This window comes from Mercenaria mercenaria, chromosome 3 (genome assembly GCF_021730395.1).
Source record: "Mercenaria mercenaria strain notata chromosome 3, MADL_Memer_1, whole genome shotgun sequence".
NCBI classification, from domain to species: domain Eukaryota; kingdom Metazoa; phylum Mollusca; class Bivalvia; order Venerida; family Veneridae; genus Mercenaria; species Mercenaria mercenaria.
In genome coordinates, this window is record NC_069363.1 from 38,647,328 (window position 1) to 38,672,826 (window position 25,499).

General features: G+C 37.0%; 1 protein-coding gene across 2 annotated transcripts in view; it reads left to right on the forward strand.

Annotated features, from left to right (window-relative positions):
* The window catches only part of LOC123525026 (dnaJ homolog subfamily C member 9-like), a 41,270-nt gene that overhangs the window by 8,071 nt on the left and 7,700 nt on the right, over positions 1–25,499 (forward strand). The window contains exons 1-4 of one of the 2 annotated variants that reach the window (XM_045303697.2): positions 2,332–2,479; positions 15,159–15,311; positions 23,291–23,410; positions 24,369–24,580. In XM_045303697.2, coding sequence (XP_045159632.2) covers positions 2,371–2,479; positions 15,159–15,311; positions 23,291–23,410; positions 24,369–24,580 — 594 coding nt within the window. In that variant the 5' untranslated portion in view covers positions 2,332–2,370. Of the gene's footprint in view, positions 1–2,331; positions 2,480–15,158; positions 15,312–23,290; positions 23,411–24,368; positions 24,581–25,499 lie in introns of those variants that run through there. The other variant, XM_045303696.2, reaches the window with a different exon arrangement.

The following is a 25,499-nucleotide window of genomic DNA, read 5'->3' on the forward strand; positions in this document are numbered from 1 at the left end:
TAATAATTTTGGGGGTCAACAAATTATTGATCTTGAAAATGGACATTATTACTAAAAAAATTTACCCTAAAACCGAATGAACTTGTATCTTTTTAATTTAGATAGCAGCTGATTCAATATTTCGGAATGGTATCTTTCAAAATGGCATGAGCTTCTCAATTCAGACTGATAACAAAAGGTGTGACAGTCTTTTTGTTATGATCAAATAGCCAGTAATTACCGGCAATTAAGTGTCACCTCGTGTCAATTATGTTGTTCACAGTTTGATCTCGGTTAAAGATAATACTCGATCCTTAGTTAGTATTATAATTTTTGTGATTTATTAATATTTTTTCATCAGAATACTTTAAATTTATATGAAATTAATTTTGTTTAATAGAAAAATAAACCATTCGATCTTTTACGGAACGTAGCGTCAATCTTAGATTTTACCGTGTCAGTTAGCGCGGAGAGTAGTTTCCCTTTACCAAAATGGCAAACATCGGTAACAAAACTTGTTTTGAAGTTGGAAAATCGTCTATACCTGTATATAATGAGCACCCACGATTCGGGGATGGTCCCGGTGGTAAAAAACTGCGCATTTTACATGGGTATCTGCGCAGAGGAGGCTTCAGTGCAAAGGAGTTTCGTGACCAATTTTGCAGGTCTAGTGGACGCAGAGGCACTACAACATGCGAGTTCAAAGCAGTCGAAGCGCGTCAGGGATGCAGAAAACCTGCGTCCGGGAACGGGAAAACCCGGGGCATCTCATTGCAAGTTGTTTTTAATGTGGGATATATGACTGGAAAGAGCGTAAAATTTCCTTCTTTTTAATCTCCCTTTCGTTTCATTTCATTACAAAGCTAGAACGCAAGCGCTTCTTGAATCTGACATTTTTGTTTACATTCGTCAGATTTCCAGATAAGAAAAAATATAGCATTTGGACAATGTTGCAAATATGGATTATGTAAGAATAACTTGAACATTAACCAGCAATGAATTATTAGTTTAACCCTTTACCACACAGAACAGAAGCCAAAGTAACCTCTTTTACATAACACTGATAAGTGATAATCAATAATCGGTATATGGCTGATAAAGGTGACTGTCTTATCTGAACAGAGGTGTTGGCATTATTTTGTGATTACACACACTTATGTTAAAAATGTCATTATTTTAATATTTTCTGTAAGTTTGACATTATTTTTGTCAATATAAAGTTTATAGCAATTTAAATTCTCTTTCCGATGATACAAAATTTATTGTAGTTTCTCTTTGAGTTTCGAAGATATAAAGTGTTAAAGTACGGGAATATATATTTTTAGGCATAAAATTCTGTTTTGGATTACTTTCACATTGAAATTCATATACAATTTCATTTTGATGTTTGAAAGTTTGATTTATAGTTAATAAACTTATCTTCCGAATCGGAATCGGTAAGTATTTATATAAAAAAACAACCATCAAACTGAATAACACTACAAAAATAACGGATCATAAAATTTCTGAAAGTGCAAAAAGATCGCTGAGATCGAGACTCGTAACCGACTACAGTATTCTTGTGCTAAAAATTAAAAATTTTAAGATAATATTACGTAATATTTTGATGATCAAATGTCGGTACATCACGGGTGACTTCCGCAGCAATTAACTCTTGGGGTGTCATAAAATATTTGAAAGCCGCGGTCCTTCTGTTTTGATTAACACTTCTCGTTATGTAAGGCCATAAATTCCAAGCCATCGTATACACAAATTGTTGTTTAGGGGAAATCTGAATGTATCACGCGTGACCTTCATGACCTAACACATTTAAAAATATTTTGATGTTAAATGGTTGTTATTTTTAGAACGAGGAAAGCCCGCGAACCGGCCAGTTGCAAGCAGTTTTCTCAGTAATTTTCCATGACGTAGCGTCGTGCACATGTAGGAAAAAACCCCGGTGTCTTTCTTTGCAAAGTACTCGATAAATTTAAATAGTAACCACATGATCTTGTACGTAAATAATGATGACGAAATCCCATATTTTGAGTTAGTAAACATCCGGAATTTGTTTCTTTAGGAAAAGAACGAAAATAAAGCGATTGATTATGAGACACGGGATGAAACGATTCTGTTCAAATGGCCGTTAATCGGTATAATACGTTTCTATCGGGGAACTGATAGACTCGGGTCAATACGTTTCTGTTCGGTAATCGATAGATACGGTGATAAACGTATCCATGTGGGAAAGGGTTAATGCATTAGATAAAAAACCAAAACATAACTTACGTTTTTTCTTGACGTATGCGCGACAGCTGCTTAAAAACTTGGAAATAAGTCAATTTACAGACTGGTTCGGAATAGGCGAGTTCACTGTAATTAGTCCAAAATAAAAGGACGTTTTGGGACAGCATGATAACTTTTGACTGTCGCTGTGTCGTCACGTCCAAACTAATTCTGCATATTTCTGTTGGGAAATCCCCAATGAAATCAGTTGGGAACGTTTTCTGGTCCATGCAATGTAAATTTGGGCTAGAATGCACTTTACTGGTACACACTTCCTGCTAGGATTTTAAAAGGCAGGATGTGCTTGTCCATCATTTAAACAAATTGTAACAATAATCTATTCATTAAAGAAAAACGGGGGTGTGGGGGCAGTAGCCCCCATAAGAAGAAATGGGGAGTATTTATTGAATGTGCGTACGGGTAAAGTGCAGGTGTCAAGAAATTTTAACTATTACATCTCTGATCATGAATTTAGGCCTCGATCTTAACCTACTTTTGCTGGTAGCCAGCAGGGCTACCAACTTGTGAAATCAAGTAGCCCAACCAGGTTTCTGGTAGTCCAGTTTTGGAAAAGAGAAAAATATATTACAGTCTTCGCCATAATTTTTTTCAGCATTGGTCCTTTCGGGCAAGTAAGTTAAGAAAACCACTTGCCCGAAAACATTTTTAATTGCCCGAAATCATTTTATTTATAAATATGATGTATTTTAATTTATGCTTGTTTCAACATTCAGTTATTTAAATGGTAGGCAACTAACCTACCCACACTACCCATGGGCAGGCTAAGCCAACGTAAGTGGATAACCATGTATGCAATATTCAAGTAACTAGCAGACAGAAATTATGGGAGAAAACTGTAGAAAAAAAGTAAGACCTATACCAGTATCTAGTTATATGCCAGGCGTGTGGTTCAATTTTGCACTACCCTACTAAAACTTACTTTATTTAGCCAGGGCCTTCAAAATATAGTGTAGCTGTTCAAATTTAACTGCAATAATGGGTTAGCCCCCCTGCCCCAAACCCCCCAAAAATGTTGTGTTTTTAGTGGCATGGCCAAAAAAAGTAGGGTCGGTAGATAGGTATATTTTTTTAAGCATTATTATCAAGTAAATGTAGCCTGTTATCACAGTCCAGGGCGACGTGGACACAATAATCATCAACCCACCCGTGTTTAAAGCGAAAAAAAAAAACATTAACAATTATCGGTAATTATTCTGTTGATAAACAAGTAATTGGCCTTGTATTCATCATCAATTAAAACCCCCTCAAAGAGCTAAAAGAAGTGTGTCGGTATCAGGGCATCTGAAATGGAGATCAAAGCGGTTTAGTTGCCCGAGATTGTCATGGCATTACGTCATGTTTTCGCACCATGTGGCACATCACTGTCTGATTCTTTAAATTGCTGGGGAAGAAATCAGTAAAATGGTATCTTTTTTTTTTTTTTTTTTTTTTAAAGCGAATGTGCAATATCCCGTATAAACTGACAGGTAAATGTGTCAAACGATAATAGTAGATATCCTACCTCTGTGACCTATTTGCCCTCAAGGAATTTACATTATTGTTTGAAAAGAATATCTGACATAGTGTCGAGTCAAAAAAGACATGTACAAAGATTCATTTACTTACTAAACTTATTAAAAACCACAGCGACATCATACTGCTTTTTTTTAAAACAATCATTGTTTTTATTTACGTTCACGAGGTCCCGTAACCTATTCATCCGCACTTGCAGAAATCTGTTTGCCAAAAATCGTTTTACTCGATGTATTTAAATTGCTGCCGCTTTTTCATTATTTAAGATTTTTTAATTCTGTTTTTTGTACTTTCTTGTCAAAAGTCTGAATTTTATGACCATAGTATGTATTATTTATTTACTTTTAGAAATAAATAAATAATTAAGATCGCGCTGTTTGAAATTTTACAAATAATTGTATGAAACTTCGATCGTTTTTATAGAATTTTGCCTACATTTCTGTCGACATCTTATTAAAATCGTTATATAATTCAAACTGTATTACTTCTAAAGCGGTGCTGAAAATTCGAAGCGATTATATTAAAAAATGAATGCACTACAAGCGTTTTTTGTGTACGTGTCGATAAACATTTAAGTAACAGCGATACGATAGGTCGCACATGCTCGTGAAATGGAAAATTACTGGCATGACGTTTTTATATCTTTACGATTCGCGGGTAAATTCCAGTCAATCCAGGTAATTTTTAGGGATGTAATTTCTGAATTTTGTAAAGTTACTTTATATATTGCAAATCTGAAGTCATCAATTCATGCTTAAATATACGAAAGCTAGTATTTAGGATGTTCATTTCAGATTCATTAAGTTCTTTTTGTAATTATTGTGAAAATTACGGGATTTGAATTTCGGAAAAATGGCCGACCGGTGTTATGCGGACCGAAAATATCGTTGTCATTTAAAAGGAAACATCAGATAAATCGGTGAAATTTCACGCTTTTATTATTAACATGTTTGAAAACTTAGTAACCCGACGGACTACCCAGAATGGGAAATTCGGTAGTCCGTCTGAAAAACTGGTAGCCTCAGGCTACCGGGCTACCGTCAAGATCGAGGCCTGGACATTAAAGCATAAAATTGCCTGGCTGACATTTTTAGCTCACCTGTCACAAAGTGACAAGGTGAGCTTTTGTGATCGCGCAGTGTCCGTCGTGCGTCCGTGCGTCCGTAAACTTTTTGCTTGTGACCACTCTAGAGGTCACATTTTTCATGGGATCTTCATGAAAGTTGGTCAGAATGTTCATCTTGATGATATCTAGGTCAAGTTCGAAACTGGGTCACGTGCGGTCAAAAACTAGGTCAGTAGGTCTAAAAATAGAAAAACCTTGTGACCACTCTAGAGGTCACATTTTTCATGGGATCTTTATGAAAGTTGGTCAGAATGTTCATCTTGATGATGTCTAGGTCAAGTTCGAAACTGGGTCACGTGCAGTCAAAAACTAGGTCAGTAGGTCTAAAAATAGAAAAACCTTGCGACCACTCTAGAGGTCACATTTTTCATGGGATCTTCATGAAAGTTGGTCAGAATGTTCATCTTGATGATATCTAGGTCAAGTTCGAAACTGGGTCACGTGCAGACAAAAACTAGGTCAGTAGGTCTAAAAATAGAAAAGCCTTGTGACCACTCTAGAGGTCACATTTTTCATGGGATCTTCATGAAAGTTGGTCAGAATGTTCATCTTGATGATATCTAGGTCAAGTTCGAAACTGGGTCACATGCGGTCAAAAACTAGGTCAGTAGGTCTAAAAATAGAAAAACTTTGTGACCACTCTAAAGGTCACATTTTTCATGGGATCTTCATGAAAGTTGGTCAGAATGTTCATCTTGATGATATCTAGGTCAAGTTCGAAACTGGGTCACGTGCAGACAAAAACTAGGTCAGTAGGTCTAAAAATAGAAAAACCTTGTGACCACTCTAGAGGTCACATTTTTCATGGGATCTTTATGAAAGTTGGTCAGAATGTTCATCTTGATGATATCTAGGTCAAGTTCGAAACTGGGTTACGTGCAGACAAAAACTAGGTCAGTTGGTCTAAAAATAGAAAAACCTTGTGACCACTCTAGAGGTCACATTTTTCATGGGATCTTCATGAAAGTTGGTCAGAATGTTCATCTTGATGATATCTAGGTCAAGTTCGAAACTGGGTTACGTGGGGTCAAAAACTAGGTCAGTAGGTCTAAAAATAGAAAAACCTTGTGACCACTCTAGAGGTCACATTTTTCATGGGATCTTTATGAAAGTTGGTCAGAATGTTCATCTTGATGATATCTAGGTCAAGTTCGAAACTGGGTCACGTGCCTTCAAAAACTATGTCAGTAGGTCTAAAAATAGAAAAACCTTGTGACCTCTCTAGAGGCCATATATTTCAAAAGATCTTCATGAAAATTGGTCAGAACGTTCATCTTGATGATATCTAGGTCAAGTCCGAAACTGGGTCACGTGCTGTCAAAAACTAGGTCAGTAGGTCTAAAAATAGAAAAACCTTGTGACCTCTCTAGAGGCCATATATTTCATGACATCTTCATGAAAATTGGTCAGAACGTTCACCTTGATAATATCTAGGTCAAGTTCGAAAGTGGGTCACGTGCCATCAAAAACTAGGTCGGTAGGTCAAATAATAGAAAAACCTTGTGACCACTCTAGAGGCCATATTTTTCATGGGATCTGTATGAAAGTTAATCTGAATGTTCATCTTGATGATATCTAGATCAAGTTCGAAAGTGGGTCACGTGCCATCAAAAACTAGGTCAGTAGGTCAGATAATAGAAAAACCTTGTGACCTCTCTAAAGGCCATATTTTTCATTGGATCTGTATGAAAATTGGTCTGAATGTTCATCTTGATAATATCTAGGTCAAGTTCGAAACAGGGTCATGTGCGGTCAAAAACTAGATCAGTAGGTCTAATAATAGAAAAACCTTGTGACCTCTCTAGAGGCCATACTTATGAATGGATCTCCATAAAAATTGGTCAGAATGTTCACCTTGATGTTATCTAGTTCAAGTTTGAAACTGGGTCACTTGCCATAAAAAACTAGGTCAGTAGGTCAAATAATAAAAAACTTTGTGACCTCTCTAGAGGCCATACTTTTCATGGGATCTGTATGAAAGTTGGTCTGAATGTTCATCTTGATGATATCTAGCAAGTCAAGTTTGAAACTGAATCAACTGAGGTCAAAAACAATAAAATTATTAAAATCTTTTGACCTCTCTAGAGGCCATATTTTTCAATGGATCTTCATGAAAATTGATCTGAATGTTCACCTTGATAATATCTAGGTCAGTTTCGAAACTAGGTCATGTGCGGTCAAAAACTAGGCCAGTAGGTATAAAAATAGAAAAACTTTGTGACCTCTCTAGCGGCCATATTTTTCATGAGATCTTCATGAAAATTAGTGAGAATGTTCACCTTGATGATATCTAGGTAAATTTCAAAACAGGGTCACGTACCTTTGAAAACTAGGTCAAACTAGAGACCATATTTTTCAATGGATCTTCATGAAAATTGGTCAGAATTTTTATCTTGATAATATCTAGGTCAAGTTCAAAACTGGGTCACATGAGCTCAAAAACTAGGTCACTATGTCAAATAATAGAAAAAACGATGTCATACTCAAAACTGGGTCATGTGGGAAGCGGTGAGCGATTCAGGACCTTCATGGTCCTCTTGTTTAATGTATATTTTGTGTTTTGTTTCTGCATTTAAGTGTCATGGGCAGTTCACTGTGTATTGAAACTGGTGACTGGATAGATATCTCCTCCACCTGTTTACACATATTTCCGAAGATCAGGAAGGTCTAATATGGGGAGTAGACAGTCAGTATAAATCAATACATTTATCTGTCTTATGCTGTCGTCCATACCTGTAAATATCGACCAGTCGTTAGCGATCGATATTTTGTTTTCGCCACTACCGATTAGCACGTATTAGCATAATTACCTAATGTTAATCATGGAGCTACAACACTTGTTGTTCAAAGGTATTATCAATCACATGTTAAGTAGCGATAATTAGATGATCAGAGATTGATCTAAATGGATTCTGAAGGAAAAACAGCATGCGACTGAATGTGGTGATATGCTTAATTATTACGAATTAACTCCAGCTCACTTCCCTGTATAAATATTTCACCACATAACTTCGAACCATTATCAAAGGACGGATTTTTGTTGAATTTGAATAAATAAAATGTCAACAGAAAGCTGACACTTTTCTTAATCTTGTAGAGCCATGATTATAATTATTGTTTATAATGTTAGATTTCTGCATACAGAAACATTCTCTCTTTTCGCACGTAGAGAATGACTTAAATGAATTATATGCTCTCATTTAGGAACATCGGATCAATGTACATTCACCGGGCTTTTTGAACAAGTCCACCCGCCGACAGGCAGTTTCTTGTGTAGGATCTGACAGCTCTATATTCACCTCCATCGTACATTGACGAGTTAAATTCTGGATAGGACGAGTCAAAGAATATTTATTTTTATAGCTCTTTGGACGAGTGGACTTCGCTGTATACTCGACTGATCGGGCAAGTGGTTTTAACGTCGTAACTTTACCAAATTCAGAAATTATATCACGAAAAAATACCTGGATTGACTGGAATTAACCCGCGAATCATAAGGATATCAAAACGTCATGCCGGTAATTTTCCATTCGACGAGCACAAGTGACCTATCGTAATATCTAATCTCGCCGTTACTTTTGTTTATCGACACGAACACAAAAAACGCGCGTGGTGCATTCATTTTTTGATATAATCGCTTCAAATTGTCAACACCGCTTAAGGAGTAATACATTTTAAATTCTATAATAATTTTAATAAGACATTGACAAAAATGTAGGCAAAATTCTATAAAAACGGCCGAATTTTCATGTAATCACTTGTAACATTTCAAACAGCGCGATCTTAATTACTTATTTCTTTCTTAAAGTAAATAAATGATACATAATATGGTCATAAAATTCAGACTTTTGAACAGAGAGTATAAAAAACAGAATTAAAAAATCTTAAATAATGAAAAAGCGGCAGCAATTTAAATACATGGAGTAAAACGATTTTTCGCAAACAGATTTCTGTTAGCGCGGCAGAATAGGTTACGTGACCTCGTGAATGTAAATAGAAATGTGGCTTTAGAATAACGCAGTATGATGTTGTTGCGGTTTTAATTAAGTTTTAAATGAATCTTTTAGTACAAGTATTATTTTTGACACGACACTTTGTAAGATATTCGTCTCTAACAATAATGTAAATTCTTTGAAGGCAAACAGGTCACAGAGGTCATTCTTGATGTTGTACATTCGCTTTTAAAAAAAATAAAGAAGAAACTTTTTTATTGTTTTCTTCTCAACAATTTAAAGAAGCGAGGCGGTACGATCAAACAGTGATGTTTCACATGGCGCGAAAACATGACGTAATGCCATGATAATCTCGGGCAACTATACCGCTTTGATCTTCTCTTCAGATGCCATGATACCGACACACTTCTGTTAGCTCTTTGGCCGGTGTTAATTAATGATGAAAACAAGGCCAGTTACTTAGCTTATAAACTGAATAATTTCCGATAATTGTTTTTTTCCCGCTTTCACAAAGGGTGTGTGGATGATGATAATTATGTCCATATTTTGGGGTCACTTTTCAAAATAATTATTTTCGGGAAATAAGTCTTGAGAAAATGAAAATAACTAAATATTTTATGCTGTCCTAATAGGTTAGGAAAATACGGGAGGGGATATACTTTAATTATTATTACTATCGCTGCAGTTATTTTGGGGAGCAACTGGCTGGTGCTGCTGACAAAAATACAGGAAAGAAAAATAAAAATGTCTGCTGTAAAAAGGAAGTTTAAGAAGAACAAATATGCCACCTTAAAAAGGAAATGTAGGGTACAAGAGAATAGTATTTGTCTACTGAGTGTTACATTTGAAATTTACTTATTGTATAATACTCCATTCATAAAAGTGACAATATTAAACATGTCAATTATAAGGGCAAGTGACTGTTCACTAAGGGCAAGCAGATTTTAGTGGTTAGTAGTCCTGCAGGGCAGGTGGTGTGGAAAAAAAATTACACCCCTGCCTTGACATAAAAAATCATGAGTTTAAGCTAGGCTTGAACCAATGGAAACCCAAAGGTGCATCTGTTGAAATATTCTGATGGCATGTATTTAAAAATTTGACTAAAAGCCAAAGGGTATATAAAAAGCAGTGTATTTAAAGTGTATAGCATCTGCCATCTAGTAAAGACATAATTATATGTATTGGTAAGACAATAGGCAAAAGCAAAGACAAGGGAATTCCCATACTGTAAAGATGTGTATTCTAAAAAAAAAAAAAAAAAAAAAAAAAAAAAAAAATCGACCTACCTATCCTATTTTTTTCTGGCATGTCACTGGAAACATACATATTATTTTTTTTTGGCCTTATGGCCCCTGAAATAGTCAAAAATGCACATGTTCACTTTGTGACATGCCTAGCTAAAAAAGTATTTGATATAGATACCTGAAACCTTGCATGAGTCTTGATTATGATATGAACTTGCGCACCTCCTATTTTTCATCTGGCTTTGCCCCCTATTTTAAGAGTTACGGCCCCTGAAATAGTAAAAAATGTGCATTTTCACCTTGTGACACGCCTAGCTCAAAAAGTGTTTGATATAGATTCATGAAACCTTGCATGAGTCTTAATCATGATATGAACTTGGGCACCTCCTATATTTCATTTGGGTCAGCCCCCTATTTTCAGAGTTATGGCCCCTGAAATAGTCAAAAATGCACATTTTCACCTTGTGACATGCCTAGCTCAAAAATTATTTGATATAGTTTCATGAAAAACTTGCATGAATCTTAATCATGATATGAGCTTGCGCACCTTCTATTTTTCATTTGGGTCCGCCCCTTATTTTTAGAGTTATGGCCCCTGAAATAGTCAAAAATACACATTTTCACCTTGTGATGCACCTAGCTCAAAAAGTATTTAATATAAATGGTTGAAAACTTGCATAAGTCTTTATCATGATATAAACTTGCACACCTCTAATTTTTTGGCTGGCTCCACCCCCTATTTTTAAAGTTCTGGCCCCTGAAATAGTAAAAAAATGCACTTTTTCACCTAATTATGTGCCTAGCTCAAAAAGTATCAGATGTAAATTCAGGAAACCTTGCTGGAGTCTTTATCGTGATGTGAACTTGCACACCTGGCATTCCTCTTGAGAATCTTAGCTCTTATTACAGAGTTATGGCCCGTGAAATAACCAAAATAGAGAATTTTTTGTTTGTGATGCTCATAGCTCAAAAAGTAAAGGGCCTAGAATAATGAATCCTTTTCATAAAATGATTGTTGAGGCTATACCCCATTAAGACTGCAAACATTTGAATTATTGGCCCTCATTTATGACAAATGTACCAGTGGGGGGCACACCCTGTGTCCTACAGACACATTCTAGTTACAAAATTATGCCCCTTTTTCAACATAGAAATTTTTGGTTAAGTTTTTATATGTATGCTGGTATCTCAGTATCCACAAATGGGAAAGGATTGAAACTTCACACACTTGTTCACTGTCATGATATGACATGCAGTGCAAAGGGTCAATAAGTCAACTTTGCATTTTACAAAATTATGCCCGTTTTTAAACTTAGGACTTTTGGGTTAAATTCTTATATGTAAGCTGGTATCTCAGTACCCACTAATGGGAATGGATTGAAACTTCACACACTTGTCCACTGTCATGAGCTGATAAGCACTATGCAGGTTCCATAACCCTATTTTGCTTTTTTAGCTCATCTGATTTTTTGAAAAAAAATGATGAGTTATTGTCATCACTTGAGCGGTTGTCGGCGTCAGCGTGGGCGTTGCCAGGTTAAGTTTTATGTTTAGGTCAGCTTTTCTCCTAAACTATCAAAGCTATTGCTTTGAAACTTAGAATACTTGTTCACCATCATAAGCTGACCCTGTATAGCAAGAAACATAACTCCATCTTGCTTTTTGCAAGATTTATGGCCCCTTTTGTACTTAGAAAATATCAGATTTCTTGGTTAAGTTTTATGTTTAGGTCAACTTTTCTCCTAAACTATCAAAGCTATTGCTTTGAAACTTGGAATACTTGTTCACCATCATAAGCAGACCCTGTACATCAAGAAACATAACTCTGTCTTCCTTTTTGCAAGAATTATTGCCCCTTTTGGACTTAGAAAATCAGTTTTCTTGGTTAAGTTTTGTGTTTAGGTCAGCTTTTATCCTAAACTATCGAAGCTATTGCTTTAAAACTTGCAACACTTGTTCACCATCATAAGCTGACCCTGTACAGCAAGAAACATAACTCCATCCTGCTTTTTGCAAGATTTATGGCCCCTTTTGGACTTAGAAAATATCAGATTTCTTGGTTAAGTTTTATGTTTAGGTCAACTTTTTCTCTTAAACTATCAAAGCTATTGCTTTAAAACTTGCAACTCTTGTTCACCATCATAAGCTGACCCTGTACAGCAAGCAACATAACTCCATCCTGCTTTTTGCAATAATTATTGCCCCTTTTGGACTTAGAAAAATCATTTTCTTGGTTGAATATTATGTTTAAGTCAACTTTTCTCATAAACTATCAAAGCTATTGCTTTAAAACTTGCAACAGTTTTTCACCATCATAAGTGGACACTGTACATCAAGAAACATAACTATATCCTGCTTTTTGCAAGAATGATGGCCCTTTTTAGACTTAGAAAATCATGGGTAGGACAATATTTCTATTATACAAAAAAAATCAGATGAGCGTCAGCACCTGCAAGGCGGTGCTCTTGTTTAAATTATGCCCCTTTTTCGACTTTTGTATTCATTCAATTGACAAGGCTTTTGAATAGTCGAGCGTTGCTGTCCTCCGACAGCTCTTGTTTTTAAAAAAGGCTGACAACGAATTTACATCTAGTACTATGAACTTTAAGATAAAACTGCAGAAAAAAAACTCTAGGTTTAACGTGCATTTAAATGGTGAAAAACAAAGCAATATCATAAAAAAAATATTTTCAGGCAACAGTATACAGCTTCGACTTGCTAATTATATCAAAATATTTCCCAATTTAATTGTTCTAAATACTCTAAATCAGCAAAGCAAATAGCATGTAAAAAAACAACATCTTTCTCTCTGGGTAAAACAAGCCAAGATTTAACCATTTTCGCAGGGCGAAATGTAACATTAATGTAGATATTTTCCATTTAAAAACAGATGCAGGCAATAATTTCGTGGCAGAACTTTTGTTTTCAACAAAACATTCAACAAATGCTTTCCCAGAATTCCACTGAAAAGACGATTTAAACTGTAAGGCATAGGCGTGTGGATAGTGGCATACACTTCGATTTGATGACAGGATAATCTTGAGATAAATGCCGCTTTCCAGTCCCCGTATCAGTTGTTCCAGCGAAGATTTAAGTCTCTATTTTTTATATTCAACCCATTTGAAGTTTCTACATGAATATTAATGTTTAATTTATTGGAGCAAGTAAGTTTGACCAGTACTTTATGACTTTCTAGCTCACCAAGGTGAGGTTTTGTGATCGACCTGTGTCTGTCGTCTGTCATCAACAATTTGACTGTTAACACTCTAGAGGTCACAATTTTGTCCCAATCTTAATGAAACTTGGTCAGAATGTTACCCTCAATAAAATCTTGGAGGAGTTCAATATTGGGTCATCTGAGATCAGAAACAAGGTCACCAGGTCAAATCAAAGGAAAAGCTTGTTAACATTCTTAGAGGTCACAATTTTGGCCCAATCTTAATGAAACTTGGTCAGAATGTTACCCTTAATAAAATCTTGGACGAGTTCGATATTGGGTCATCTAGGTTCAAAAACTAGGTCACCAGTTCAAACCAAAGGAAAAGCTTGTTAACACTCTAGAGGTCACAGTTTTGGCCCAATCTTAATGAAACTTGGTCAGAATGTTACCCTCAATAAAATCTTGGACAGTTTCAATATTGGGTCATCTGGGGTGAAAAACTAGGTCACCAGGTCAAATCAAAGGAAAAGCTTGTTAACACTGTAGAGGCCACATTTATGACTGTGTCTTCATGAAACTTGGTCAGAATGTTAATCTTGATGATCTTTAGGTCCAGTTTGAATCTGGGTCATGTAAGGTCTAAAACTAGGTCACCAGGTCAAATCAAAGGAAAAGCTTGTTAACACTGTTACAGTGTATAAGCCACATTTTTGACCGTATCTTAATGAAACTTGGTCAGAATGTTAATCTTGATGATCTTTAGGTCAAGTTCAAATCTGGGTCTCATGGGGTCAAAAACTAGGTCACTTGGTCAAATCAAAGGAAAAGCTTGTTAACACTCTAGAGGCCACATTTATGCATTTATTTTCATGAAACTTAGTCAGGATGTTAATCTTGATGATCTTTTGGTCAAATTCGAATCTGGGTCATGTGGGGTCAAAAACTAGGTCACCAGGTCAAATCAAAGGAAAAGCTAGTTAACACTGTATAAGCCACATTTATGACCATATCTTAATGAATCTTGGTCAGGATGTTAATCTTGATGATCTTTAGGTCAAGTTCGAATCTGGATCATCTGGGGTCTAAAACTAGGTCACCAGGTCATATCAAAGGAAAAGCTAGTTAACACTCTAGAGGCAACATTTATGACCATACCTTAATGAAATTTGGTCAGAATGTTAATCTTGATGATCTTTAGGTCAGGTGAGCGATACATGGCCTTCATGGCCCTTTTGTTTGGATTTTTTAAAGTCTTCGTTTTCCTAACAGTAAAATGCAGATACGAGTAAGGCTTAGAGGGATGACAACTATAAAATAACACCATAAAATAAGTCAACCTGATAAGCCAAAGAAGTAAGGCTACAGAGTAATGAACTGTCCTGTAAGTGTCACATAGACAGTTCTTTCAGGAACACTGCTTGTAATACAGGTGCTACACATATAATGAAATGTTTTATTTAATAAATCTATACATAAATTATATAAAAATAAGTGTCTAAGGACTCTGATAGAGGCTGCAGAAATGACCATATCACTGCTAAAACTATACAGCCCTAATACCGTTAGTCATAACCGATTCATATTTCATATATAAGGGGCTCTAAATTCAGGTTTGTACGAAATTCTAAATTTATAATGCCTATCCCACTGGTCCGACAAAATCCCTTTCCCAACGCAAAATAAGGATATTTTTTCCCAATTCCAAAAAAAAAAAAAAAATCCCAATCCAGAGCTGTAATCTGTTTCAGGAGTTAAGGCCCTTGTCTAGATACTGGTAAAAGGTATCATAAAAGGTGTGAAAGATTATGTTGCATATATCTCAAACAGTCAGATGAGCAGTAAAATTTGTAAGAAGATTCATTGCGGCCCTCTTGCTTTATTGAAAATTTCTGTTTCAGTGAAGAAAGGGTATCACAAGGTATCACTGAAAGTGCATCCAGACCGTGTACCGCCAGAAGAGAAAGACAGTGCAACTGTGAAGTTCCAGACAATTGGAAAAGTTTACTGTATCCTCTCAAATAAGGAAAAAAGGGCTGTTTATGATGAAACAGGTAAAAGTTCTGAGTTGACAATTTCCTGCCAGTTTTAAATGCTTAGGTATTACTACAGTTTGTGGCCTGTCTGTCAAACAATTTAATTCAGACTGCTCAAATACTACTGTGAAGGAAAAAAGCTTCCAGTACCTATGATATTGAAATTTGAATTTAAACTTAAAACAGTTTAATGCCATCGTAAATGATTTTAAAGCAATTGCTCGAAGTCAACAGCCAGAGTGGCTACTTTCTGGTACATGAAGTATGGCAATAAGTGAAATCATTAAAGTTTTTATTGGCATGAAGTTCTTATGTAGCCTAATTTTCGAAACGCTTTTCATGATGTAGACTGATCACTAACAAAGTCAAAGTTAAGTGTGCGCAAGTCTAGTCACAAGTAGCCCAAATAAAAATAGTCCCTAATCTTTCTTCCTGTCCTTACGCTCTTTCTCAATAGAAGCGTGTCTTCTTTTATTAAACTTTTACTGTGTTTCAGTATGTAGTGGTATCCAAATCATCTATTCCCGCTACAGTGCTGTGTAGCAAAAATAAAAATATTTTAAGGAATAAAATATTTTTCCTTCCTACCCACCCTTATATTCAACATGTTACCTAAACTGCAATATCAGTTTTGGCCTTTTGTTCAAGGAAAGATAGAGACAACAAATATACCGGTACTAATAATTTACTGAGTTACATATAATTAACTGTAGTTATTTGAAAAATAGCATTATCTCAGACTATCTCAAAAGAGTATGTGAAAGAAACAAGGACAGGGAAAGTGTTTTCTTATGTATTCTCTAACGCAATTTGCCGATTCTTCAGTACCTCTTCTCAGCCTCATGAAGGGCATTGAATTCTTCATTGTGAGGAAGCCATCCATCTGCTGACAGAGGGTCTTCGGTTCTACCCAGGTGCCAGGTCGTGATGAAATAATTTACAGAGGGGCACCTAGGGTCTTCCTTCACCATCAAAAGCTGTGTGTTGGTATGAAGTTAAACCCAACTTAAATTTTAGCTTGACTGTTTTGAAGAAAAGTGAAAGCTGTTCTGCTCAACCAAGCATATTCATAGTCTGATAGACATAGCTGGTGTCACACTTGTAATGCCTCCCTTCAAAGGAAAGGTATATTGTTTTGCAGATGTCGGTCGGTCCGTACACAATTGGTTTCCGGATGATAACTCAAGAACGCTTGGGCCTAGGATCATGAAAATTGATAGGGAGGTTGGTCATGACCAACAGAAGACCCCTATTGATTTTGAGGTCAAAGGTCAAGGTCACAGTGACCCGGAATAGTTGAACGGTTTCCAGATGATAACTCAAGAACTCACCAGCCTCCCTATCAACTGATCCTAGGTGAACCAATTGAACAAACTTGATAGAGGTCCATGCCAGAATGCTACTGACTAAGTCTGGTGCAATTCTGACCAGTAGTTTCAGACAAGATGTTCACCTTTGCCCCTTTTAGGGGCTGCTAGAGCTAAAAATAGAAAAAACATTTTAAAAAACTTCTTCTCATGAACCGCTGGCTGGATCTTCACCAAACCTTTTCTGGAGCATCATTATAAGGTTCTTTACCAAGTTTGTTCAGTTTGGGACAGTTGACCTCTTTTATTGGCCTCTAGAACTTAAACTTGATTTGTACCATCATTATAAGGTCCTTCACCAACATTATTCATTTAGGGGCACTTGGCCCCATTTTGGGGCTGCTAGAGTTAAAAATATAAATACCTTTAAATAACATCTTCTCATGAATTGCTTGATGGATCTCCATCAAACTTTATAACGAGCATCATTATAATGTATTCAGTGGGGGCACATGGCTCCTTCTAGGGGCCACTACAGCTAAAAATGGAAAAACTGTTAAAAGACTGCTTCTCATGAACCATTTTATGAACCTTTATTATGCCCCTCTTCGAAGGAGGGGTATATTGTTTTGCAGATGTCGGTCGGTAGGTCGGTCGGTCGGTCGGAATGTAGACCAATCCGTTTCCGGATGATAACTCAAGAACGCTTGGGCCTAGGATCATGAAAGTTGATAGGCAGGTTAGTCATCACCAGCAGATGACCCCTATTGATTTTGAGGTCTGTATGTCAAAGGTAAAGGTCACAGTGACCCTGAATAGTAAAACGGTTTCCAGATGATAACTCAAGAACACTTGAGTCTAGGATCATGAAAGTTGATAGGGGTTAGTAATGACAGCAGATGACCCCATGATTTTGAGGTCATATGTTAAAGGTCAAGGTCACAGTGACCCTGCAACAGTAAAAGGGTTTTCCCGGGATGATAACTCAAGAACGCTTAAGTCTAGTGTCATGAAAGTTGATAGGGAGGTTGGTCATCACCAGCAGATGACCCCTATTGATTTTGAGGTCAGTATGTCAAAGGTCAAGGTCACAGTGACCAGGAACAGTAAAATGGTTTCCAGGCAATAACTCTAGAACACTTGGGCCTAGTGTCAGGAAAATTGATAGTTAGGTTGGCCATGACCAGCAGATGACCCCAATTGATTTTGAGGTCATTAGGTCAAAGGTCAAGGTCACATTGGCCAGGAACATTTAAAGCGGTTTCTGATCTTCTTGTCCAAAACCATAGTGCCTAGGGCTTCGATATTTGGTATGTAGCAAAATCTAGTGGTCCTCTACCAAGATTGTTCAGATTATTTCCCTGGGGTCAAATGTGGCCCCTGCCCGGGGGTCACATGGTTTATATTGACTTATATAGGAAAAAACTTTGAAAAACCTCTTGTCCAAAACCACAGGGCCTAGGGCTTTGATATTTTGTATATGACATCATCTAGTGGTCCTCTACTAAGATTGTTCAAATTATTCCCCTAGGGTCAAATATGGCTCCGCCCTGGGGGTCACATGGTTTACATAGACTTATATTGGAAAAAAGTTTGAAAATCTTCTTGTCCAAACCACAAAGACTATGGCTTTGATATTTTGTAATTTAGCATCATTTAGTGGTTCTCTACCAAGTTTGTTCAAATTATCCATCTAGGGTCAAATATGGTCCCGCCCCAGGGGTCATATGGTTCATATAGACATATATATAGGGAAAAACTTAGAACCTTCATGTCCATAAATTGCATCATTCAAATTTGGACCACATGTTTAGTTTTGAGTGGCAAGATGAACCTTGACATGAATTGACCTTGATCTTGACCTAGTGACCTACTTTCACATTTATGTAGCTACAGCCTTCAGATTTGGACCACATGCATAGGTTTGTGTACCGAAAAAATCTTTGACCTTGTTATTGACCTAGTGACCTACTTTCACATTTTTGAAGGTACAGGCTTCAAATTTGGACCACATGCATAGTTTTGTGTTCCGAAATAAAATTTGACTTTGATTTTGACCTAGTGACCTACTTTCACATTTCTCAAGCTACAGCCTTCAAATTTGAACCACAAGCATAATTAATCCCCCGCCGTGGCGGAGGGATTATAGGAATGGTCTGCATCCGTCCTACCGTCCGTCCGTCCTTCCGTCTGTCCATCCTTCCGTCTGTAACGAAATCGTGTCCGGTCCATATCTCCTAAACCCCTTGAAGGATTTTCATGAAACTTGGGTCAAATGATCACCTCATCAAGACGATATGCAGAACCCATGAGTCAGCCTTGTCAGTTCAAGGTCAAGGTCACAACTCGAGGTCAAAGGTTTGAGCCTGCCATTTTGTGTCCGCTCTATATCTCCTAAACCCCTTGAAGGAATTTTATAAAACTTTGGTCAAATGATCACCTCATCAAGACAATGTGCAGAACCCATGATTCAGCGATGCCGGCTCAAGGTCAAGGTCACAACTCAAGGTCAAAGGTTTGAGCCTTCCATTTTGTGTCCGCTCTATATCTCTTAAACCCCTTGAAGGAATTTTATAAAACTTGGGTCAAATGATCACCTCATCAAGACGATGTGCAGAACCCATGAGTCAGTCATGCTGGCTCAAGGTCAAGGTCACAACTTAAGGTCAAAGGATTGAGCCTTCCATTTTGTGTCCCCTCTATATCTCCTAAACCCCTTGAAGGATTTTCATCAAACTTGGGTCAAACAATCACCTCATCAAGGCGATGTGCAGAACTTATGAGTCAGCCATGTCAGCTCAAGGTCAAGGTCACAACTGAAGGTCAAAGGTTTGAGCCTTCCATTTTGTGTCCGCTCTATATCTCCTAAACCCCTTGAAGGAATTTTATAAAACTTGAGTCAAATGATTACCTCAACAGAACGAAGTGCAGAAATTATGAGTCAACCATGCCAGCTCAAGGTCAAGGTGTTGTGCAGAATTCATGAGTCAGCCATGTCAGTTCAAGGTCAAGGTCACAGCTAAAATCAAAGGTTTATCCTTTCACTATCTATAGCAGTGGCGGGGGATTTAGCTGTCTTTCAGACTGCCTTGTTTTGTGTACTGAAATGAACTTTGATCTTGAGATTGACCTAGTGACCTACTTTCTTATTTCTGAAGGTACAGGCTTCAAATTTGGACCACTTGCATAGTTTTGTGTTCCGAAATAAAATTTGACCTTGATTTTGACCTAATGACCTACTTTCACATTTCTCAAGCTACAGCCTTCAAATTTGAACCACATGCATAGTTTTGTGTACCGGAATGAACTTTGATCTTGAGATTGACATAGTGACCTACTTTCACATTTCTCAAGCTACAGGCTTCAAATTTGGACTGCATGCATATTTTTGTGTTCTGAATTGAAATTTGACATTGATTTTTACCTGTTACCTATTTCTCAAGCTACAGCCTTCAAATTTGAAGCACATGCATATTTCTGTCTACTGAAATGAACTTTGACCTTGAAATTGATCTAGTGACCTGCTTTCACATTTCTCAAGCCACAGCTTTCAAATTTGGACCGAATTTGACATTGATTTTGACCTTGAGCTGGTCTTGAAATTTGGAACATTCAAAAATGGCTCAGTGGATGGCGCCAAGATCACTCTGTAATCTCTTGTTAGGTTAATAGGTTAAAGTTCAAGGTCAGATTAAACCAGAATGGTAGAACTTTTGTTTACAGTCAGGGCCCTCGTTTGCCGATTTTTGGGGCCGAAATTCGGCCCCATTCCCCCCTCGAAATAGTATGTTTTTTTCCCCCCAAGTATAGAAAAATTCCCCCTTGAAAGAAAAAAAAAATCAAGAAAAAAATCGATACCCGATAGTCTTAGGAGCCCGTGTCCGGGAGATTTTCAAAAGACGCTCAAAGGACCCGGCATGATAATTGCCTGTGCGTCACTCGGGACCCGGAGACATTTTCCTTTGATAATCCTTCCTCTTATCAGTCATTTCCTGAAGTAAAACTATGTCCACGATAAACACGTGTATTCAAAATAAACACTCGCGGTCATGCCCTCCTGCCTTTGATCTTCTGCTAAATTCCCGCCCTTTATCCTGTGGACATGCCACGCTGATTTTTCTTTACGTCACGGCGAGTGCACATAGGTAATGAATCAATGAAGTGTTAACATTAATTGATAAAGCGTTACCCGTATTGAGCCTGCATACTGTCAAAAAAGGCGCCAATTATTAAATTATCGTAATTAAGCGACCAGCTGATTACCGAGCATGTGAAAAGTGTCCTGCAAGATTTCTTCATGCAAACTTTAAATTAGATCATTGTTTAATGATTGTACCTTAACTTCAACGAGAAAATCCACAAATTTAAATGAATTTGGAAAGTAAAAATAAGTTTAGAATGTCCATTCACGATTCTAATTACACCCGATCACATATGCAATTTTTCCAAAATTCACTAAAAAAACTTGACTTTCAATGCAATTTTTAATGAAAAGTAGCATCATTATTTGAGGAACTATCTCTGGTTTACCTTAGTGGACCAATTAACTGGCAAAAAACAACATTTCAGACGACATTCCAAAAGTGTACCAGTATCCGGATAGTACGTTTTTGGATACATTTTTACAGAGTGTTTTACTAACTTTTAGCACTTTTCTGCTAACAAACAAAAATATTGAAGAAAAACCTCATCAAATTAAAATGAATTTTGATAAAAATTTATTTACAATATGAGATTATATGACCTGAAACAGAAATTGTTATTATGCTGTAACATATGTTCTTGGTTGTAGTAGCTATTAATTACGTAGTATTACTTTATAAGAAAATATAGTCAATTGTATCGATGTGTTGGGGCAGGACTCTTGTATTTTGAAAAAGGACCCTTCAAAATTTGGACCCAAGGGTCCCGGGACTCTTGGGTTTTCAGGTCTAGTGGAACCCCTGGTTTTACTGATCCGTATAATACGCTCGTTTTTCAGTTCCCCGGATGCGTGTATGCAAAATTACTTCCCTTTGAAAAAAATGTTGCATAATGCACATCATACAGTAAAACGATCACAGATGCAACTGGGCGAAATGCGCAAAAATAGATTTGCTTTTTAAGCAGCATGCTCTAAAAAAACAAACTACTGTCACGGACACCGCTGTTTCATCAGGGCCAGACATGCACAATCAGGATAGATACGATGAAGGGAAGCCCTGCTCCGGCTGCTGCTGAACAATGTCCGTGGATACTGCTAGTGCTTCCGTTAATGACGACATGTGAACCTCGATTGGATGTCACCTAACTGATTTAATAAAAGAAAATAAAAGTTGCCTGTTTTCAATAGATTATGTTCTGTACAATACTTCAGATATATTCACATTAGTTTGATATCTGTAATACTCAATTGACCTTAATTTAAGGGGTTATGATCTGATGTCATATCTCCAGAATGAATTCCCCCCTCCCTTGAAAACGACGCGAAATTCCCCCTCCAAGGGCCCCGGCCCCAATCCCCCAAAATGTAGGGAGGGCCCTGACAGTGAGCATATAATTTCTGTTCCTTGTGCAATTACTGAATGCATCAAGGAGGGCATTTCGTGTTCGATGAGCTCTTGTTAAACTTGGTCTGTAGCATCTTTATAAGGTCCTCTACTAATTTTATTTAAAAGAGGCACTTAGCCCCTTTAAGGGGCTGCTAGAGCTAAATTTAGAAATACCTTTAAGCTACTTCTTCTCTTGGACAAATAAATGGATCTTCATCAAACTTGGTCAGTAGGATCATTTTAAAGTCTTCTCTCAAATTTGTTCAAATGGGGGCAGTTGGTCCCTATTAAGGGCCCATGGTCTAAAAATAAAAATACCTTTTAACAACTACATCTCATGAACTGCTAAAATTAGAAATACCTTTAAAGGACTTCTTCTCATGGACAGACAGATGGATCTTCATCAAACTTTGGTCTTAGCAGCATTTTAAGGTCCTCTCCAAAATTTGTTCAATTGTGGGGCACTCACCCCCTTTTTGGGGGCCTTTAGAGTTAAATCAAAAGTGCCTTTAAAACACTTTTTCTCATGCATAGCTTGATGGATCTTCATCAAACTTGACTTGTAGCATCTTTATGAGGTCCTTTAACAAATTTGTTCAATTGGAGACACTTTGACCCTTTTAAGTGCTGCTAGAGTTAAAATAGAAATACCTTTAAATAACTTCTTCTCACGATTGCTTGATGGATCTTCATCAAACCCTGTATGGAGCATCATTAGAAGGTCCTTTACGAAGTTTGTTCAGTTGGGGGCAGTAACTGTTGACCCCATTTAGTGGCCACTAGAGCTTAAAATAGAAATACCTTGAAAGTACTTCTTGTTATGAACTGTTTGATGGATCTTCATCAAAATTGGTTTGTAACATCATTATAAGGTCTTACGCCAAATTTGTTTTAAATGGGGACACTTGGGTCCTTTATTAGGCCACTAAAATAGAATTTCTTCTGATGGTAATGCGATTTTGGTGTGTGACAGCAAAAAACTTTTGAATAACTTTTTTAATGAACAGCTTTAACGATTTTCACCAAACCTATTTAGAAGCAAACTCAGATCCATATTTAAGGTTCTCTTCAGGTGAGTGACCTAAGCCCAATTGGGCCTCTTGTCCATTTTAGGATGAAAAGATTGTTGATCTAAGACACATTCTGTCATACTTTATAGGTGAGATAGATGATGAGGATGACGCTATACCCCAGGACAGAGACTGGACCGCCTACTGGAGATTGCTGTTCAGAAAAGTCACCACTGATGACATTAAAGACTTTGAAAAAAACTACAAAGGTGAAATTTTCATCTCTCTTCTGTAAAAACTAGTTTATCTGTTTCCTGAATCGAAATAATTGTGTTCCTCTCTTTAAACAAAAAGAAGACTTATGATGCACTAAACCAAAAGGAACAAGAATGTTGAACATGGAAAACGAAAACAGTTACGTACAACAAAACTAAGTATGTTTGCATTTTTCTTGTGAAAGATAAACCTGTATTTTTATACGCCCGAAGGGTCATATTATATTATAAAGCCGGTGTCCGTCTGTCCATCCATTAGCAACTTTGTGTCCGCGCTGTAACTTTTGAACCCCTTGAAGGATTTCAAAGAAACTTGACATAAGTGTTCACCACATCGAAAGGATGTGCAGAGCGCATGTTTTGGTTGGCTCGCTTTAAGGTCAAGGTCACACTTAGGGGTCATAGGTCATATGACTTTGTTTTGTATCCGCTCTGTAACTCTTGAACTGCTTGAAGGATGTTAAAGAAACTTGGCACAAATGTTCATTGAGACGACGTGCAGAGCGAATGTTTTGGATGTCTCGCGTCAAGGTCACACTTAGGGGTCAAAGGTAATGCCTTTGGGCGTATATTGCTCCTCATTGCGGTGCTGTTGTTTACTAATACTGGAATGTCACTTTTCATCAGAAAATAATTTCCATCATGGACTGTACTTGTCTGTTTTATGTTCAGGAGGGGTAACTTTACTTTTGGAGAAAATATACTGATATGAGACTCTCTTGTTTTACAATAAGGTAGCAGTGTCATATTGGTTATGGTAAGTGTCTTGACTTGTTAGTTGTGGTACAGATTTGGCAGGCTCAGTAGCACCTGCACATTATGCTCGAGGAAGAAGTACTGATTTTTGCCCAGAGATGCAGCATTGACAAAGAAGCATACAAATTTTTTATTTTGATCTTTCTTACCAAATTAGCAAAATTGAATTACTAATAGATGTATATGCGTTTATTAGGCTCTCAAGAGGAACTAGATGATCTGAAGACAGCTTACGTGGAGTTCAAGGGAGACATGGAGGAGATTCTCAACAATGTCATGTGTTCACATACAGATGATGAACCAAGATTCAGTAAAGTAATCAAAGATTGGATTAAAGCGAAGGAGGTGCCAGCTTTCACAAAATTTACCAAAGAAACTAAGAAGAGCAAGGAAAATAGAAAAAGAAAGGTATTTTTGAAGGCAACATATCCTTCATTTATGTAAGTTTGATATTGGAAGAGAAAGAGGTGTATTTAGTTTAAACTGTATTTATTTCCACAAATTGTATATACAAACATGAGTACTATATTGAAATTAACAAAGTTTGATAAAAAGACATACATCAATCAAAATAGTACAAACAAACAAACAAAGAAATTTTCAATCGAATGGATTGGAAAACAAGCTACTTAAAACTTATATGAATTCCGCTCCAAGAGGTGTATTTACAATAGCTGGAAGTTTTCAGCATCCTAATATTAACACAGTTTGACCAAATGTATTAATAAAAATCCTAACTTGGCTCAAGCATTCATCAGAACAAGTTGATATGATACCTGCTAGACTAAGATCCTAAGCTCATTTGTCAAGGTCACACAAAGAGATCAAAGATTTGTCAGAAGCTTGTCCTAAGAACAGTTGAAACTACTACACTCACTCATTCCTCAGCATCTCAGTTTGGTTTGTTTTGTAGGTAAGGTGGTATCTCAGTACCGGCTTATGGAAATGGATTGAAATTTCACGGTCTTGTTCACTGCGATGATCTAACGTGCACTGCATAGGTCCCATAACCCTGAATTGCTATTTCACACAGTAATTCCCATTCTTCAGCTTTGCAATATATCTGATGTAATCTGTTATCTGTTTAAGCATCTGTCATAAGAGAAGAAAGTTCTATGACTCAAAATTGCAGTCACTTTTGTTCATATTTTTAGCTCACCTGTCACAAAGTGACAAGGTGAGCTTTTGTGATCGCGCGGTGTCCGTCGTCCGTCCGTGCGTCAGTGCGTGCGTGCGTCCGTCCGTAAACTTTTGCTTGTGACCACTCTAGAGGTCACATTTTTCATGGGATCTTTATGAAAGTTGATCAGAATGTTCATCTTGATGA